This window comes from Ambystoma mexicanum, chromosome 13, assembly GCF_040938575.1.
Source record: "Ambystoma mexicanum isolate Mex_15411 chromosome 13, UKY_AmexF1_1, whole genome shotgun sequence".
NCBI lineage: Eukaryota > Metazoa > Chordata > Amphibia > Caudata > Ambystomatidae > Ambystoma > Ambystoma mexicanum.
In genome coordinates, this window is record NC_090938.1 from 41,800,337 (window position 1) to 41,818,965 (window position 18,629).

Here is an 18,629-nt window from a genome sequence, read left to right on the forward strand (position 1 = left end):
CCTCAGATTCGGCTAGAAATGCGAATGAGCAGTTGTGCTTCATGAAGCTTGACGAGTGCAACGGGCGATTTTGAGAGCTAGGCATGTGACGGTGCAGTTTGTCTCCGGCTTGGTACGGTGAGGCAGGATGAAATGTAAGGATAGTGCTGCTTCAACTTAGGTTAAGTTAGTATGGGTGGATGTGCTTCAGTGAACTAGGTAGAGCCATGCAGGTATGCTTTTCAGAGCCGGGAAGATTTACTGAGAAGCAGGTATGGATCTTTGTAAAGCATAGAGGAGAAAGTGGTGGCTATGCTTATTAAGAGACGAACCGAGAATATGTTTCTCAGAGTTAATAATATTTGCAGAAGAGTAAGCCGTATCTCTCTCACCTGCTGCAGAACGCAGCTATCGGATCCACACTGGTGACATCAACCTCCTCGTCCTCTGCAGCGTCTCCACCTGAAAATGAGATGGCACACAGAGTGACTCACAATGAACCTAAATCTCTTGCTCCAGGTTGCTCGCCACAGAGGGCCAATTGAATACGTACCCCAAGTTTAGGACGAAGGACACATGCCTGGCCAGGACCTATTGTGCCCCAATTCCTACTTGATACCATGACAAAACTTGCAATACATGTTAGGCAGGCATAAAGTACCAGTAGAGGCAGGTTCTCAGACCAAGCGCACCATAGCTCATAGAGGGGCATTAAAGAAGCCCGACAATCTGTAGTGTGACAAATATACACCCAGATAGATCCAATCGGGTGCTTTTTGACAACAGACCCCTCAAAGAAGCAGAAATAAATACCTTCTGCTAAGAGTTTGGTTTGTGTACCGATTTCTTTTAGCAAACCCACACCCATTAAAAGGGAACTCGACCATCATGTCATGGTTTCATGTTATTATGTTATCATGTATTTATATAGCGCCTGCCATAGTTCATGGCGTCCAAGCAATTTTGCCAGCTATGGAGGTAAAGGAGGCGTATGATGGAACATTCAGTAGTGCTAGTGAGGATAAAAGTTGGGTAGATAGTTGGGATGCGGGCGAGAGACGAAGGTGCTCAGGAATGTTGGAAAAGGTGGAAGAGCTGTGTGTACATCTGGACCAAATGCATCGTGGCACTCAACTGTATTCTATGGGGTGAGGCACCAAAATGAGATTGCTGTAGAGGAGGTGTTTGCTGCGCCGGGGGGGGGGGGGGTATGTCTGAAATGTACTCCCTGCATAGCGAGCTGGGATATTTGGAAGCCGTGCCCAAGAAAACACAGAGCCCTTCTATTTACTTGCCTAGCCCTCAACAACATTTGGCAAGGTTGCAGGACAGAAATTCGAATGTGCAAATATTTGCAGCAGCTACTTGAAAAGCAAGCCAAAATAAAAAACTCTTTGGTTTCCTAATATATTTATGCCATGGTCTTGGGTGCAAAGTGCTTAAGAACATCAAGAATGTCTATGGCTTAGCCGTGGTCAGACTTCGGAGCCTTCCAGAAGGTCACGAAGAGCCAAGGCATGTAGAAATCACGCCCAAGATACCAGTGCACAAAGCCCCTCTAGTCACACCCCGGAGCCGCGAATGGCCAGATTCTATAGATGGAAAAGCTGGAAGGAAATATGGGAACATTTAACGGAGGGTGGGATTTAAACCATGGCGTCTTGGGAGCAGATGCCCCAGTCCGACCTTCCTGGAGGTTCCATAGTCCTCCCAGGGCCTTTAAGGGAATGGTTCTACTGGTGTGGGAGGCCGGAATCCTCTTAGGCTGGCCGCTTATTTACATGGTCTCACCTTGGGCTAGCCTTCTCACCCTGGGGTGCATGCAGTTACTGTGTCCTGTTAAAAGAGGGCATCATGCGAATGTTAGGTCAAAACAGGGGTGTATGCTCTAGTTAACAGATTAGATTTCCTAGTTTACCCTTCAGTTGTTTGTTTTGCGTGTTTAGGAGGCTGCTACCTGCTATTATATGGCAGCTTTGAAGTCACTTGAAAATTAGACATTTAAAGCAAAACATTATAATGAAACCTCAACATAATACAGCATGGCCTATCGAGCTAGTATACAAAGGAAACCAACACCATATTCCCCCTGTCCCTCAAGAGTGAATGAGTAGTGTGATGAATCCTGCAGAGTCATCACAGATTCACAGTGTAGATGGGGGGCCAAAAATGACCCTCATGCCCCCACCCAACTCAACACTAAGGCAGAGAAACGAGAGATGTGCCTCACTCTTAGGCCCATCACCGCAATCATCAATCTATCGCAGGTGTGAGAGGCATTTATTCTCTCAGACAGCCGTTTAGACCATACCCAATCAATGATTTGGATGATATGGAAGTTAAATCGATCGAGCAAGTCGACTGACTGGAAAGCCAGAAATCAATGACGTCATCACAACGTAGCCGCACTTATACATGAAGTACATACTCATCCATTCATGAAGATTACATGAACATGCACTCGTTTTACCCTACGAAGGAAAAGGAATTAAAAGCAGCGGCGGGATACACCAATCCCACTTGCACCTCCAGTTTATAGTAGCGAAGGCACACGTGATGAAGCAGGGCAAGCAAGTAAAGCAGTTCAAGACATTAGCAGCGAACATAAGGAGCGCGGCGAGATGCAAGCGAAGCTAACAGAGGATGATTTTGGGAAAACAGGGCTTAGTGAAGGCCAAGAATCGATATTACCAAACAAATGGATAGGCGAACAGATATTGCTCAAACTAGACGTGAGATAGGGCATGTGGGGAAGGAATTAGCAAGTAGCAAAGATGCATAGGAGGAAGCTAAAGAATGGGCAGAGATAATGGAGGAAGTTCATGGAAGGGAAAGGAGGAAAGTGAAAGACTGCGAAAAGAAAGGGAGTGAGCAGAAGCACAAGAAAGAGGAAAGAGAAAAGAAAAGAGCTAGGAGACATAGCAAGGAAGAAAGCAGATGAGCGAGAAAGGCAATTACAAATAAAGAGAAAAGGAGGTTATAAGTCGAGCGGCTCGATAAAGAACACCAACGCAGAGAAAGAGCAGCACATAAGCAAACGAGAGAGGAGAGCAGAGAAAGGCGCTCCTCGAAAGCGGTAGGGATTAAGATGGCCTTGTCACGTTTAAATGATGAGGATGGGGAAGACCTGTTGGCGCAGCGGCCCCGGCAAGCAGACTCAGTGTAGCGGTCAGGAAACAACAAGGGTGCCGGTAAGTCTCCGGACCGCCACACTTGTAATGAGGCCCAGTATACCCTATCGAAGGAAGCAGACAAGGGCATTTATGAGACGATTGCTACATTAGTGAAGCAAGGCATTCTGGTGCCTTCAGAATAGCAGTGCAACACCACAGTGTATCCAGTGAAAAAGGCAACAGGGTTGGGAGGGTCATGGAGTTTCATCCAGGATGTGTCCTTTGAACCAAATTGTTGAAGAATTCCTGTAAATTCCGAATTCAGCCACAATTCTGTGCAGCATCCCAATGGAAGTTACGCACTTCATGGTAATAGATTTGAAGAACACCTTATTTTGTATACCACTTCATGATGAGTCACAGGGCTTAAATGCGTTTCTATATAGAAAACGGAAACGGAAACACAGGAGACTCCCACAAGGGTACTGTGAGTCACCTTCCATCTTTAATAGAGCCCTTCAGATGTATCTAGGCAACATACAGGTAGCGAGCAGTCAGACTACGTGGACGACATTTTAATCTGTAGCAAGTCAGAGGGACAGTGTTGAAATGAGTCGGTATACCTGCAGACAGCATTGGCAGAAAAGGGTTACAAGGTGGACAAGGCAAAATTACAATATTGCCAAATGGAAGTGCTATACATAGGGAAGATGATATCACAAGAAGGGTGAAAAGTGACTCCAGAAAGAGCTCAGGCGATCCGTAGAAGGCCGATGCGATGACAGTGAGAGAAATGCAGCAGTTTTTGGGCCTTTGCAATTATTGCAGAGCCGGGTGTTGGACTACCCTTGTGGAACGGGTTTAGGGAGGCACAGGGCGGGAATGGTAAGTTAGTATGGATGCACAAAATGACTGAAGTATTCAAGGAACTGAAGAAAGCAATATGCACAACTGCAGTGTTAGGGATCCCAGACTATCCCGATGAATTTTATTTGTTCTTGCACTCCAATGTAGTAATGATGACTGCATTAATCACACAGAAGACTACCCTAGGGAACAAGCCATTAGCTTATTATAGTAGACGTTTAGACTGAGTAATGAGTGGACATTACCCTTGTGAACAAGCTATGGCTGCTGCCGCATTCGCAGTAGAGAAGTCAGCGAGTATTTCTATACCTTACGTGGAGCACGCCATCTCTGCAATTCTGGAAAGACCCAAGAGTACGTTGACCACACAGAGGTTCTGGATACAGGGTAATTATCTTGAATCCAGAAATCAGGTAGTGAGGCACAGGACTGTAAACCCAGCAACGTTTTTAGCTGAACCAGTAGAGAGGGAGACTATGTACACGACAGTATGACAACCTTCCCAAGGTGAGGGAAAAGCTACGTGAGGGGGGAGAAGTGCTCTATATTGAAGGGTCGTCGACAATAGACCAGAGAACAGAGAACAGGGGAAAGACTTACAGGAATGGCAGTGGTGAGACTAAAAGCAGACGGTACCGTAAACTTAATAGCAAGCGTAAGATAACCTTCACATTTTTATGCGCAAGCAGCAGAATTTGTGGCTCTCATAATGGCATTAGTAGCACAGAGGGACCAGAAAATTACAGTATTCAGATTCAGCCTATGTGGTGTTTACAGTACACTCTGGGCTGTCACAATGGCAGAGGAGGGGCTTCCTACATGCTGACTGCACATCGCTGCAGCACATACCCCTATGGGGCAGGCTCAAATACGCGCTTCAACTCCCAGTAGCAATCGCAATCATAAAGTGGCAGGCCCATACGACGGTGGAGGACGCAGTCTCCTGGGGCAACGAATCAGCAGATGTGGAAGCAAGGCACACAGCATATTTTTCAGGAATAACAGTCTCGATACCCCATCAAACACACATCGGTGTGTGCAATATGATTCTAAGGGAACATTTTTTTTTAAAAACTCAGGGTGACCAACCCCAAGTTCCTTGCAAAACATTTTCAAAAAAGGTAGCAGGCGCCCCTCTCCAAAAAGAACATTGCAGTAGAACCTGTTCTGTGTTTTTTTCCCCCACTTTGAGAGTTCTGGAAAGGGGCGCCTGCTACCTTTTGTGACTAATGTTTGCAAGGAACGTGGGGTTGGTTACCCTGAGTTACCTGGGGGAACCCAGACATGGACTCCCTGCTCACTGTGCTCAGAGAGGCAAAGCTCCACCTCACTGATGAGGCCCAACAAGGCTGAAACACGTGTATGGAGTTGCTGTTGGTACTCTTGCTCAGAAAGGAATTGCCATAGCATTTCGGTGCTGGACTGCCCATGTGGGCGGGACAAAGACTGATCTGCAAATGGACATTTACCATATGTGAAAGGTACAGTGAGCAAAAAGCGATTGCTACGAACTCTCATAGTGGAAAAAACCACAGAACAGGTTATCATGCCATGTTATTTCTTGAGAGGGGCACCTGCTACCTTTTTTGAATAAGTATTCTAAGGCAAGGCTATAATACGCTACCAACCACGCAGATAATGGAGTTTCAGGGAAGGGCTCAAACGGAGGAGAAAGAATTAAGGGTGAGAAGGGGTGGTCAATATCCCCTAGGGAGTATGGGCAAGCTAGTACTCCCAACAGCATTATTTAAGATTGCATTATCCTACTCATATGGGTAAAGTGGTACCTTCTTCCTACATTGGAGAAGATTGGTTATGTCCTATTGTGGTGGAGCATATGGAACAAGCTACCTGTAACGGTTGTTCTCCAGCATGGGTCTGGAATGGATTCACATGCTCATAAATATTCCCAGTCGACAGGCTGGGACTCCTCGGTAAGAAAAGAAAAGCAGTATTGCTTTAAAAGCTTGAATACCGCCTTTCGCCTGATATCCAATCACTGAAGACCAGGTCATACTGCACCCAACCAATGCCGGTCGTCTCCCTGAGAGCTGTCCCCGGTGGCCATCTTCAGATTGGAAGCGCATGGGGTGCCAGTAAGAACCCAGAAGAGCAACAGCGGGGACAGAGGGAGGGTTCGCATGTGCATCCATGCCATACCCATGCTGGAAAACAACCGTTACAGGTAAGTAACTGGTTCATTCTCCAGCATGGAGTCTGGCATGGATTCACATGCTCATGAATAAGATTATAAAGCAGTAACATATACACAACCACAGGAGGTGGCAAGGCTCAAGTGCACCACTTACCCTTGGAACCGATTCACCTCAAGCAAACAGGTTGCGCAGCACCACTTGGCCGACTCTGGACTCCTCCCTGTAATCCCGGTCGACACAGTAGTATCTCGTGAAGGTGTGAGTCGACCTTCACATAGCAGCCCTGCAAATGTCCAGCAGGGGAACCCCAGATAGAAACGCTGTCATAGCAGCGATGGCTCTGGTGGAGTGGGCTCTCAGCCTGCCTGGTAGAGGTGTGGGGGCCAGACGATGACAGTGCATGATGCAGCCAGAGAGCCAACTGGATAGGGAGGCCTTCCCCCGATTCATGGGACCAAAGTTCACCGAGAAGTCTTCCAGGAGGTAACAAGCAACATCCAGCCTATGCAGTGAACGTTCAGCAGCCAAAATAGGATTCGGAAAGAAGACTGGAAGTACTAAAGGTTTGTTGAGGTGGAATTCAGACAGAACTTTCAACATGAAGGAGGGTTGAGTGCGGAGCACCACCCTAGTAGGTTGCAACGATAAGCATGGGGCTTTGCAGGAAAGAGCCTGAATTTCCCGATCCGCCTGGCCAAAGTGATCACTACTCAGAACATAGCCTTCCATGAAAGAAACGAGAGGAGCACGATGTAAAGACTCAAATGGAAGTCCCATGAGCTTTGTGAGGACGACACTGAACTCCCACGCAGGGCCGGAGCCTTCAGTGGAGGAAAAGACCTAAAGAGACCTTTCATGAATTCTCTGACCAGCCTGTGAGACCATAACAATAGCTTTGTAGGGGGAACAGGTGTATCGTGAAATGGCCGCCAGATGCACATTGATGGAGGCATGGGCTAAACCAGACTTGGCCAGTGAGAGCAAGTATGGCAAGAGCTGAGGAGCAGAGACATGCAGCAGCGTGATGCCCTGCGCCCTGCACCACACTGTGAAGCGTTTCTATTTGGGACTGTAGCACAATACAGTAGAATACGCTCTTGCCTTAGCAAGAAAAGCTTTACATTCCAACGGAAGGTTGTAGTGGCCAAACTCTAAGACTGCAGGAGCCAGACCGTGAGAATCATTGACGCTGGACCGTGATGTAAGAGGGTTCCACCTTCTCTGGAGAGCAGGTCAGGAAGAGGCGGCAGCCCGATGGCCAGTGCCGTCAATAGTCTGAGCAGGTCTGAGTACCATATCTGGCAGGTCCACGTTGGGGCAATGAGTATCATCTTGCAGATGCATCACTTCACGGTGTTGATGACTGGTAGCAGGAAGGGAATCGGAAGAAAAGCGCATAGGAATGGACCCTCCCATCCGAGTGAGAAGGCATTCTCCCAAGGTCCCTGGTTGAGGGAACCTGCTGGCCAACTGCTTGCATTTGGTGTTCGATGCCATGGCAAATAGATCTCCGGACAACCCCATTGGGGGAACATCCATGTTACTTGGTCCTGTTCTAACTCCCATTCGTGATCAGATCAAAGCTCCCTGTGGAGGGCATCCACTATGGTGTTCTTTATACCTTCTAGGTGAAAGGGTACGAGGAGCATGTTCTGAAGGATCGCCCAGTGCCATAGGGTTTGTGCCGCCAACGACAGATCAGGCGATCGGGTCCCGCCCGGCTTCCTGATGTAGAACATGGTTGTGGTGTTGTCTGTGAAAATCCTCACCACTCGGCCCTTCAGCAGCGGCGAGAACGACTTGAGGGCCCAGAACATGGCTCAAAGCACCAGCACATTGATATGTAGATCCTTTTCCTCCAACAGCCAAAGGACTCTGGCTTTGGACTGCCCGGTGTGGGCCACCCACCCGTCCAGTGAGGCATCCGTGGTGACCGTTGCCTGAAAAGTAGGAGTTTTGAATGGGGAACCCTGTGTAAGTTGAGAGCGCACACCCCACAATTGGATGGCTTGCCTGAATGCCAGGTTGAGCTTCAACTTGTCTGATCAATTGCCTGTGACCTGGTGCCACCTGCAGTCCAGAAACTCCTGGAGTGGCATCATCTGCAGCCTGCAGAACGCGATAAGATGTATGCAGGAGTATCATGCCTAGCAGCGACTTTATTACTAGGATGGTTGCTGAATTGATGGCGGACAGACGGTGCACCTTCCCACGGATAGTGAGCACCCGCTCTTCCGAGGGGAAAGCTAGAGAGACGCCACTGTATCGAGACGTGCCCCCAGAAACAGAACGTCCTGATGGCGTTATGCAGTATTTCGGATAATTGATAGAGAATCCGAGCTCTGTAAGCAGGTGTATGGTCTCCTGTGTGTGTTGCACTGCCAGGCTCCGAGAACGTGACCGAATGAGCCAGTTGTCTAGATACGGGAAAACATTTATGCCCTTGAGACGCGGATGCGCTGACACCAGAGCCAAACACTTTGTGAACACCTTTGGTGCCGACTTCAGTCCGAAGGGCACCGCCTTGAACTAGTAGCGATTCCCCAGAACTACGAAGCAAAGGAATTTCCGATGTTTTGGATGAATGGGGAAGTGAAAGTAGGCCTCTTCCAGATCGAGAGTTGCCATGAAGTCCCCTTCCTCCAGTTGGCCGATCACTTGCTGCAACGTGACCATCCTGAACTTTTGGGGCCTTTACTTGTTGAGGTACCATAAGTCTAGGATTGGGCGCCACCTCCCCCAACTTCTTTCGGGCTAGAAAGTATCTGAAGTATGCTCCGGAGCACCGGAGTCACAGCAGGTAGGGTTCTTCTGCGCCCTTGGAACGCACTTCCCAGAGCAGCTGGGCAGTGTGTTGCTGCTTCCTCGTTACTGGTGGAATACGTGGGCACTTGCATTCGAATTCCAGCAGGTGCCCTTTCTACAGAATGTCCAGCACCCATTCGTCTGTGGTAATGTTTTTCCAGGCATCAGCGAAATTTGAGAGACAGCCTCCCACTGGGGTGCCGAAGTGGGGGCCTGGGCCCTTGGCCAAGTAAGGATTGCATGCTTTTTTGCTGCTTTCCTTGCTGGCGCCGAAGGCGCTGCGAGCCTCCACCGAAAGGCCTGGGAACGACCTGGGTAGGATTCCTGAGCCGTGGAGCGGGAAGGTTGACCGTAGGATGTGGATGCGCATCCCTTTGAAGATCTTTCAAACTTACTCCTGATGACAGAAAGGAAGAATGGCGCTGCAGCAGGGTTCCTAGGGACCTTGCTGTCTTTGTGTGTTTTGATGGCCTGCAGTGGTTTCATCCACCGCCTTTCCGAATAGATTATCGCATTCAAAAGGCATATCCGCTACCTTGTCCTGAACGTCAGGCCTAAAATTGGTAGCCTTCAGCCAACCTGGACGCCTGAGCGCTACGCCATTCCCCATTTGGCGGAAGCCAGAATCCGCGACATCCATAGTGTGATGGCATGAACGGAGGCCACCTCACCCTTTTGAATTAGTTCCAGATCTTGCGTCCTGTTGTCGACTGGCAAGAGTTCCAGGAGTGGGCCTAGTTTAAACCACAATTTGCTATCATACCAGGCCAGGATGGCTAAAGCGTTGGCAGCCTTGATGGGCGATGCTGCAGTATATATGATGCCCTGCCACCACACATCTAGCTTCTTCCCTTCTTGGTACAGCGGGACCATGGGCTTGGATGAATTCATCCTCGCTGCAGCCAAAACCACTAAACGATACAAACAGAAATTACTCCTCCACAACAGTTTTTTATGCCTTCCTGCTTTATGTAGCCCAGACATACCCACAGTTGACACGTGGAAATCCGTCTATCATTAATCTACTTGGTGATTCTAGAATCCGTATAGTGTGGGAATAATTGCTGTTCACAGCACTCGCCCAATGCTAAAGGCGTAGAGCTTAACCTAACAACACGATAACGCATTTCGCAGGCATTTCAGGTGAGTGGCACAAACCTGTTGGACCAACACAAAGAAACACCTAAGGATAACAACATGGGAAATGTAATTCAATTGTGATAATGTTTTGTGCCTTCCGTTACCTCCTTACACTCCTTGTTCGACGAAGGTTGATGTTTTCCCCAAGCTCGGACCCTTACTAACTGTTAAGATGAATTTCTAAACTCTGACCTGGTGGACAGAAGTTTAGGAGGCCACCCTAGTTTACTGCAACAGGGGAACCTTCTGGACAAACCAGACCAATCAACAGTAGCGTGGCAGGTGGTCAAGACTAAGTCTCAGGAGGGATGAGAGAGAGATCGGAAGCCCACAATGAGCACACAGTAAAACTCCACAGAATACTCTTAGACAAGTGCATATAAAAAAATGCATTATAGGGCTTATAACTAAACAAGGATAAACCACAGTAATAATAAACAGTTACCACACACGCCTTACACTGTTTACCATATATACAAATGCGTTTCGCCTAATGCGGGTAAGGAGGAGAACACAACCGTGCGCAAAAGCGAAAGCGGGTCCTCTTCAGGGAGCTGTAGCAGTTCATGAATGGGCTTGAGGCGATGAAGAATAATGCCCTATTATTCGAGGAGGGTCTACCCTTGCAGGTAGAGCGACTTTCGGATTTCAGGAATAGCTAAAGAGCACAGGCTAGCCCAGCTAAGGCGAGTATCTTTTCAGGGATTCTAATGCATAAAGAACAATGGGTGTGCCGGGGGGCCACCGGTAAGTGATAAAGTACTCATTGATCCTGGACACCGTCCAGGTCAAACTTTACCGGTCTAGTCCAGGTCGCTTGTAGGTTTAACCCCTGCAGTTGTATGCCGCTCCGGCACTCACCGGCTGCGGGACAATCATCTGTAGCGGGACAGTAGCCTTTTCTCAGCTCTCGAAGAAAGGAAGACAGTTCCAGTACAGCAAGTCTCACGGCAAAGCGTTAGGAAATATTGGTGCAATTTGTTTGGCCTACCTAATCTGGCTTTTTCCAGTAGCGCACAGCATTCACCTGCACTCCTCTGGGCTTTTGCTCATTTGCTATGGGGAAACTGTCAGCAGGTCGAACTCAACCATCAAGGGGTACAATGCTATCAAGGAATGTCAGGTCTTATCATGGGTGGGGGTAGTTTAGGATAATATGTACAGGTTTCTTGGAGAATTGAGTAAATTGCGTTGGGTCCTTAACTATTTGTTTGGTGGGTTAGAGCTACTTGGAGCTGAAGTAAACCTTCTAAACTGCCTTTCATTGTCCTTCCTTGAACAGGAAGGTCCTGTTTCTTGCAACACAGTACTTAGGGCTTTGGCTAAATAAGCAGTTTAGTTTCTGATCTGAAAACCTTATGTGAGCAGTGATCCAGGCAGCGTGAGACAAGACAAGTGGTTTACTTGGTGGGAGCGCAGCAGAATAAGCGCACAGGAACATTCTCTTCAAATTAATTCATGAAAATAATTTGGATTCTTCAGTTTCATAGTATAGGTATTTAGTTAGGCAAGAATTCCTTTTTTGGAGCGGCTCCTTTCTGCAAGCAGCAAGCCGTGAAGAACAGACTACTTACGCTGCGAGCGTGCTCGTGAGCAAATGTTTTGTTTACCTTGACAGTGCATAATAGGCAGTGCGCAACATCATTACAAGTAAACATCTGAACACTTGGGGGCAGCGATTTGAAAGCATATTGCATCTTCATTTGGGTAAGCGTAGAGCGCGAGTAGAGTCTCTGCAGTGCTCCCGCTCTAGATGCTAGGAACACAAGTGTAACTACTAAGTCTTCAATCACCCAATTCAGTTGCGCGGAAGCGCCTAAATGAACGCTAATCTGTAAAAACAAGTAATGCAGCCTGGGGATGATTAGCGCACCCAGTGGACAATCGCATACTTGACCTGCCCAATTAAGGAGTGATTTAATCTTGGGGACACCAGTCAAAGTTTGCAAGTTCTGTTTTGAGTTTTCTTGATTAACTATATAATGAGTCAGTAGTAAGACAAAGCATTTCAAAACTAATTCTAGGAGGCTGGATGAGGCGTCGAGTCCAGAGATCAAAAAGAGAAGTCTAACTTTCAGTTCAAGTCGTAACTCAGGTTCAAGAAGAGTTTCTAATGCCGCTGAGCAGTTGTAGAGGATTGCACAGGTACTAGTTTGTCCTGGGGGGATATGGTAGAGTGAGGTTTGTTGATGGTTGATTTTAAAATAACTTCTCGCCTTGCTCATCCTCTGCAGATCATTTCGAGTGAGAAGACAGGAAGTATGAGCCTTTTTTATTTGATGCACTTCTCCTTTCCCCTGGGGATGTTTGGACTTCAGCTGTTTATCAATATGCTGTCGATCATACATTTCAAGGAGTCTGTGGGGTTCAGCAGCTCCTGTGGCCAAGCAGATTAACCGTTGGGAGCAGATGCAGACAAACCCAACCATCAAGGGGTTCAATAATATCAAGGAAGAGCTGAGAGCAATTAGTCTAGTGGCCCTCCATAAAAGATACGTTCTAGATATCCTCACAGCTATGGAGGGAGGCGCCTGCGCCAAGATTGGGTCTTCTTGCTGTACATTCATTCCTGCTAATGACCAAGGCAACAGGACCCTGACAGAGGCCATCTCCCGGCTCTCTGAAATGCACACGAAGATGGAGGCAGAAATGAAAAACGTAGGAAAAGACAAAGGGTAGCTTCTGGCACAGGCGAGTGCTGTTTGGGAGACCCTAGTGCCCCCATTTTGGTCTCTATTTGCTGGTAGACAGGTGTGTGTGCCTGCCCGCTCCAAAAGCCGTTCCGGCTTCCAATCGGGGGGAGGGCCCTCCTCCTAGCAGCCAGCTGAAATCTGCCCAATGTCTAACTTTAAAAGCACCAGAAGCGCTGCGTCCACATTAGTCTCCAGCCCCCTGCCCACTTCCTCCTTGGTGCATAGCCCCACCTCCAAGCCAGCCCCTGCATACTGATTGGCCCTTTCCTACATATTAAACTGCACTCTAAGGCAGGCCCCCTGCTCGGCAGCCCTTCCAGCTAAGGGACCCAAGGATGCAGCCCAAAAGGTTTTTGCAGGTGTCAGCAGGGGAAGCAAGCAGCCACCCACAAACCAACCCAGCCCAAACTGCCACTTAACCCCTCAATCCTCAGTCATACACATAACCCAAATCGACCCGTTGTCCCCCATTGTCTGGCTTCCACCAAACGAGAAAGCCAAGAAATAGGACAGAAGTTTACCCACCTAGTACACTGGTCGCAGTTGTCAAATCCTGCCTATTCCCTATTCCCCAAGCAGCAGCCAATGTGTTCCTCGCTTCCACCATTACCCATGGAGGAGGTTGCAAAGCATAATCCCACTCGCGACCAACATAAGTCGTTCGCAACTGTGTCCAGACGTACCAAACAATGAAGTCTGCCGGTGTCAGATGGGAAAGCAGGGAACAGACAACAGTCACCCAGCAGCGACAGGAAAAGTAAGTGGGGTGCGGACAGGGGGGGGGTACAGCAATTACCGTTCCCACAAAAAGTGTCCCACCTCTCTCCTACCTTATTATCGCCAACACGAAATAGCTGGTAACGTGCATGTGCTCATTTACATGTTGCAACTGTTGCCCCCACATAGACTCACTGAGCTCTGAACTGTGTTGCCAAGTCATGCCTCACACCGAGAGAACTATTAGCAAGCTACATCTCACAACTAGTTAAACTGTACTCTGTGCTTGATAGCCCAGATGAAATTGTGTATAAGAGCCGGCTGCGCATCGGGACAGAGTTGTGGGGGTTGGCTTTGTGTCGCATCTGGACAGAGTTGTAGTAGTTGATTGTGACAATCGATTGTATGAGTTAGCTTCATCTCACATCTAACCAGATTGTTGAACGTTAGCCTGATTATGTAAGTGCAGAGATATGACTGACTTGCACAGACTGTTAGCCAGGCATTTCATGCATTGAGACAGATTGTATGGTGAAACGTAGTCCTTTTTCTCGCACTATCTAGGAATCTCAAATCTAGATGCGTTTTCTCATTAAGTGCCATTCTGTGAAACTTAAGCCTTTCTCCCGTTGGCTGGGGAACACGAATCTAGGTGTGTTTTTCAATCATAGATCTTGAGAAAGGAACACAAAGCTAAAGAGCCAAGGAAAATGGAGAAAGAGAAATCCACTAACCCAACTCTAAAACCTCAACCATCCGCATACATTTAAGACTCGAAAACTCACACAACCACTTTTCTTAGAACGGCAACCCGCACGTACTTCAGCACATTGCAACAACAGACAAACGCATAATTCTCCACAACAGCACACTGGGAAGTTGCACCAACACGAAAACCGCACTTAAGCTCAGCGAACGGTGCAAACCGAAACGAAGCTGCTAACAGGACATCACAACTCTCACTCTCCATTTCCCACTACACCCTACCAATTCCTCTCCTCCACCCTTTTCAGATCCGCCAGAGTGCATGGGGACCACTATTGGGTGGCGATGGTGCGCAATACAAATACCTTTAACATTAAAATATATATTCTCATAGATACCAACATGGATGGCCAATGGAACCAACATGGATGGCCAATGGACTGAAAGTACGGGCAGCAGCTTTGATATTAGTGTTGCTGACAGTTTGTGTCATCAGAATAATCATCATCATGCAGTGTAGGAAGACAACTGAGAAGACTTAAGGGATGAAAGTGCTGATCAGAAGTAGAAACTGAAGATGAGGAAATAAAAACACGGAATTCACTGAAATCAAAATTGATGCAGTGTCCTCTGTTCCCGGCAGGAACAGTGTTCCAGTATCTCTACAACACCGGTGATTATTGGAGAAAATGTGTTGGGTGCAACCCTGATGTGGACTGCAGTCACGTGACATGGCGCCTGGATGATCATGCAAAATACTATTGACATCTCAGAGGGATAACAAAGGTTCGGCTCCCGAAATTGCAGACAAACCAAGAGAGTCGTGTAGGTAGTGTGGTCGACAGGTTAACCATAGGTGGGAATTGTAGATGGGAAGGGGGAGCAAATCTGACCCTCATGCCCCCACACACTACTCAACACGAAGAAAGAGAAGTTACAGATGTGCCTTACTCTTAGGCCCATCATCATGTATCGCAGGTGTGAGTCGTTTTCTCTCAGACAGCCGTTTATAGCATACCCAATCGATGATTTAGACGGTATGCAAATGCCATCGATCGAGCAAGTCGACGGACTGCAAAGCCAGAAATCAATGACCACATCACGACATAGCCTCCCTTATACATGAAGTGCATACTCATCCATTCATGAACATTACATGAACATGCACTAGTTTATTGAGTATTGTACAAAAAGACTGTATCTAAACGGTTGCATGAACAAAACGTTCTACAAAACAAATGCTACCACCAAAGGTTCAAACACCAAAAGTTCAAACCTTTGGTGGTAGCATTGCAGGCAAGTAAAAAAAATAATAATAATAAAATTTTATAAAACAGGGGCTGCGGGGTTGTCTCCCGCAACAACCCGCTCACTATACTTTATAGGGGAAACCCCTGCAGCCCCTGTGAAAAAATAAAAGTATCCTGCGGTGCCAGTTCTCGATCACGGAAGTGAACGGGAACTGGCGCAGCAGGGACTACGCTTGAAGAAAAAGGTAAGTGGTGTTTGTTTATGTTGGGGTGTTCGCACCTTTCTCATGCAAATTTTCTGGCCGCGGTAAAATCAGCTGCGGTCAGATCACGTAGATCCATTTATTGCATATAGGCACGAAGCACATGCTTAGGACTCACGAAGGAAGAGGACGGACACACAAACTTATCTCTTTATATTCACTTCCTTTGCCAAGGCTGAAACCGCAAGATGGAAAGTAGTCATATGTAGCTTGCATAGGTTTGACTTTAGTAACATGGAGAAGCCATAAGGAATGATATAGAAACTATAGGTCTCTGAAAAGGATGACAAAGGAGAGGCACAGGCTTCGAGTACATGGACACGATCGCGACAGCCAGAGGCACGCAGAGACACAGCACCCAGCCAATGACAAGTGGAGACGGAAAGTTCCAGTAACCAAAACAATTAGCCACCTGCAGAAAATCAGGCTAAAATGCTCCGAATTACAAGCAGGAGAGCTTGATTTCGTGGTCTCACACACGTGACCCAGCCGAACAGGACAATGCCCATTCTGAGGTAGACGAAGAGGACTGTTCCCATACAACCAGAGAGGATAATGTTACAAGTGCTGCCCACGAACTGCAGACTGAATGCACTCTCCCAAGCTTAGGTGATCAGAGATGGCAACAGTAGAGAACGCTCGAACCTCCATGTTCATTCCCATTGCCCTGAAAAGGTACACCCGGTCTGGTAACGAGCTGGGCCGCCAGGGATGGGAGGATGCATTCTGCCCAATCCAGATTCACCTTTCATCTGGGGATATAATTTGTTGGAAAGGCCAATGGTCTCTTTGCAACCCTGCAACATTGTAGATTGATACTAGTAGAGGTGGTCATAGGAGGAGCCACTAGATATGGCTATCCAATAGTAAAACTAACCCCTATAGAACGTATAATTAGTTTACCCGAACTGACCAAAGGGTGTGATAGGTTTCTGGGATGGAACCTGAACTTGTGATATCATACAAGGATAAAACCGGGTGACACATGCTTAGAAGACGGGCGCTCTGTAGAATACTTGTTTTTCTGGTGTGATCCCGGTCAATCTGTTCTGCTAATAAAAACGCAGTAACTTCGCCCCATGGTTGAGTCTTACGTTCTTGTGGTGGAGAAGTTTTTGATGGCCCAAGTGTTCTCTGCTGATAATTGGGGTGACTGCTAGAGGCCCCCTGGCAACATCTATACAACAGTCTAAAATCTCCTTCTATGTGGCCAAGGAAAGGCAGATGAGATGCTACCTGTTCCTGACCCTGGGGGTGGGGTTAGGAGGATCACATCAGGACGAGACACAGCATTCATCCTCTTTGGAGAATCGGGTTCCCATGGTGCCTGAGAATTTAATGGCATGTTGTCAAAGTAAGGCCTCTCCTCCCAGACTTTCCCATTGTACTAAGTATAAGGAGCCATCTTTTAAATATGGAAATATGGAAATGATGGGTATAAGAGTAAGGGAGATAATGCTACTATTTTAGTAGTGATGATTCTCCATGGTGATCAGGTTTTAGACCCAAGAGAAACCTTTATTTCCTTTAAATCTTTCCATAGGTCATGTAAATCCCCTAAACAAAGTGTATCAAACAAGTCCCATAATGCTCCTAGTAATGAGATGAGAAAGAAGTCCAGACTTGCCAAAGTGTAAAGGCCTGTCAGGTGCGGGCCACAGGGGGAGAGCTGAAGCAGCCGAACCGATAGAAAGAAGCAGTGAATGGAGTCACCACTGTGCTAACAGGACGCTGTGTGAAGTTCGAGGATTCAGTCGAGATCCCTGGTGTATGCATAGGATAGCAGCAAGAAGCGGTAGCAATGCCAACGATCCTGAGGGTTGTGGGGGGTGTGAGAAGCTCCCTGCATCCTGCGACCTGCTCCAGTGTTAAGCCTTTTACCCAAGAGTGTTCAGGGTTGTGCAGGTTCCGTTGACAGTCAGCGCAAGCAGTGTCAGGCTGCTGGGAGTTGTCAAACACTACAGCTGTCCCGGCAAATGGAGAAGTGGAACCAGCGTGTCAGAAGGAGATTCCAGGAAAGACCGTTGAGTTGGCCTAATGCAGGTGACCCTGGGGGCGCTCCAAAGGAGACCGCAGAGTTTTTTTGAATACCGAACCAAAGAGGGGCAATAACAAAGGAGACAACTTTCATGAAGGGGGGAGATCTTAAAAAGGGACATTGTGGTGACATTGTAACTTACAATACCAAAGCCAAAGAGTAACACCAAGGCGAGTTGAATTTAGCCTTCCCATATAAAGATACCTCGAGGAAGAGAGCTGTAATCGCATTAACAACCACCAAAAAGGTTGTGTGAAGAAATGTGATATACAGCAGGAGAAAATCCCTCCTTGAAAGTAGAACATGCATTGCTTATGGCAAACAGACCATTGTGAGAACCATTGTCCTTTTGTGGAGTGTGTTGAAAAAAGAACTGTATGCCAATTGTGTTAACAAGCCTTAACACAGAGTAAAAGTTGTAGTAGAAGTTTTTATCCTGGCAGGAGTGTAAACCAGGAAAGGGACAAATCAAGGTTAGTGCTGGCAGGCAAGTAGACAAGAAAGAAGATAACGAAGTACTCTGAATGTGGTAAAAGGTTGCGTCCGAAAAGAAGTGGCAATTCCATTACTATGATTAATGAACCGCCTACCGTGGTCCCTCACCTTTGACTTTGCTAGCTAGAGCTGTAGGAAGCTGTAATCCACAACAGCTGGGACGCAAAGTGCTAAAATGGGACTTCTCGGTCTAGGATAGTCTGACTGGCAAAAACCTATTATAGGAAGGACTTCAACATAGAAAACATGTGAAGAATGTGCTATGAAGACATGATTGGAAAGGGAGAATGGTGCAGAGGAAGGACCCAGAGCAAAGACCGCAGACTGGCAGATCAGTATGCAGTCACACCAATAGAATGCTGTTGAGAGTCCAAGCGACAGTGAGGAGCGTCAAGTTCTCTCATCTGA

At 47.4% G+C, this 18,629-nt stretch overlaps 1 protein-coding gene across 5 annotated transcripts in view; it reads right to left on the reverse strand.

The window, feature by feature from the left end:
• RBBP5 (RB binding protein 5, histone lysine methyltransferase complex subunit) overlaps positions 1 to 18,629 on the reverse strand; it is a 104,466-nt gene that overhangs the window by 41,338 nt on the left and 44,499 nt on the right. For all 5 annotated transcript variants that reach the window (XM_069633136.1, XM_069633138.1, XM_069633135.1 and 2 more), the window contains exon 11: positions 372 to 441. In XM_069633136.1, the coding sequence (XP_069489237.1) occupies positions 372 to 441 (70 nt within the window). The remainder of the gene's footprint in view (positions 1 to 371; positions 442 to 18,629) is intronic.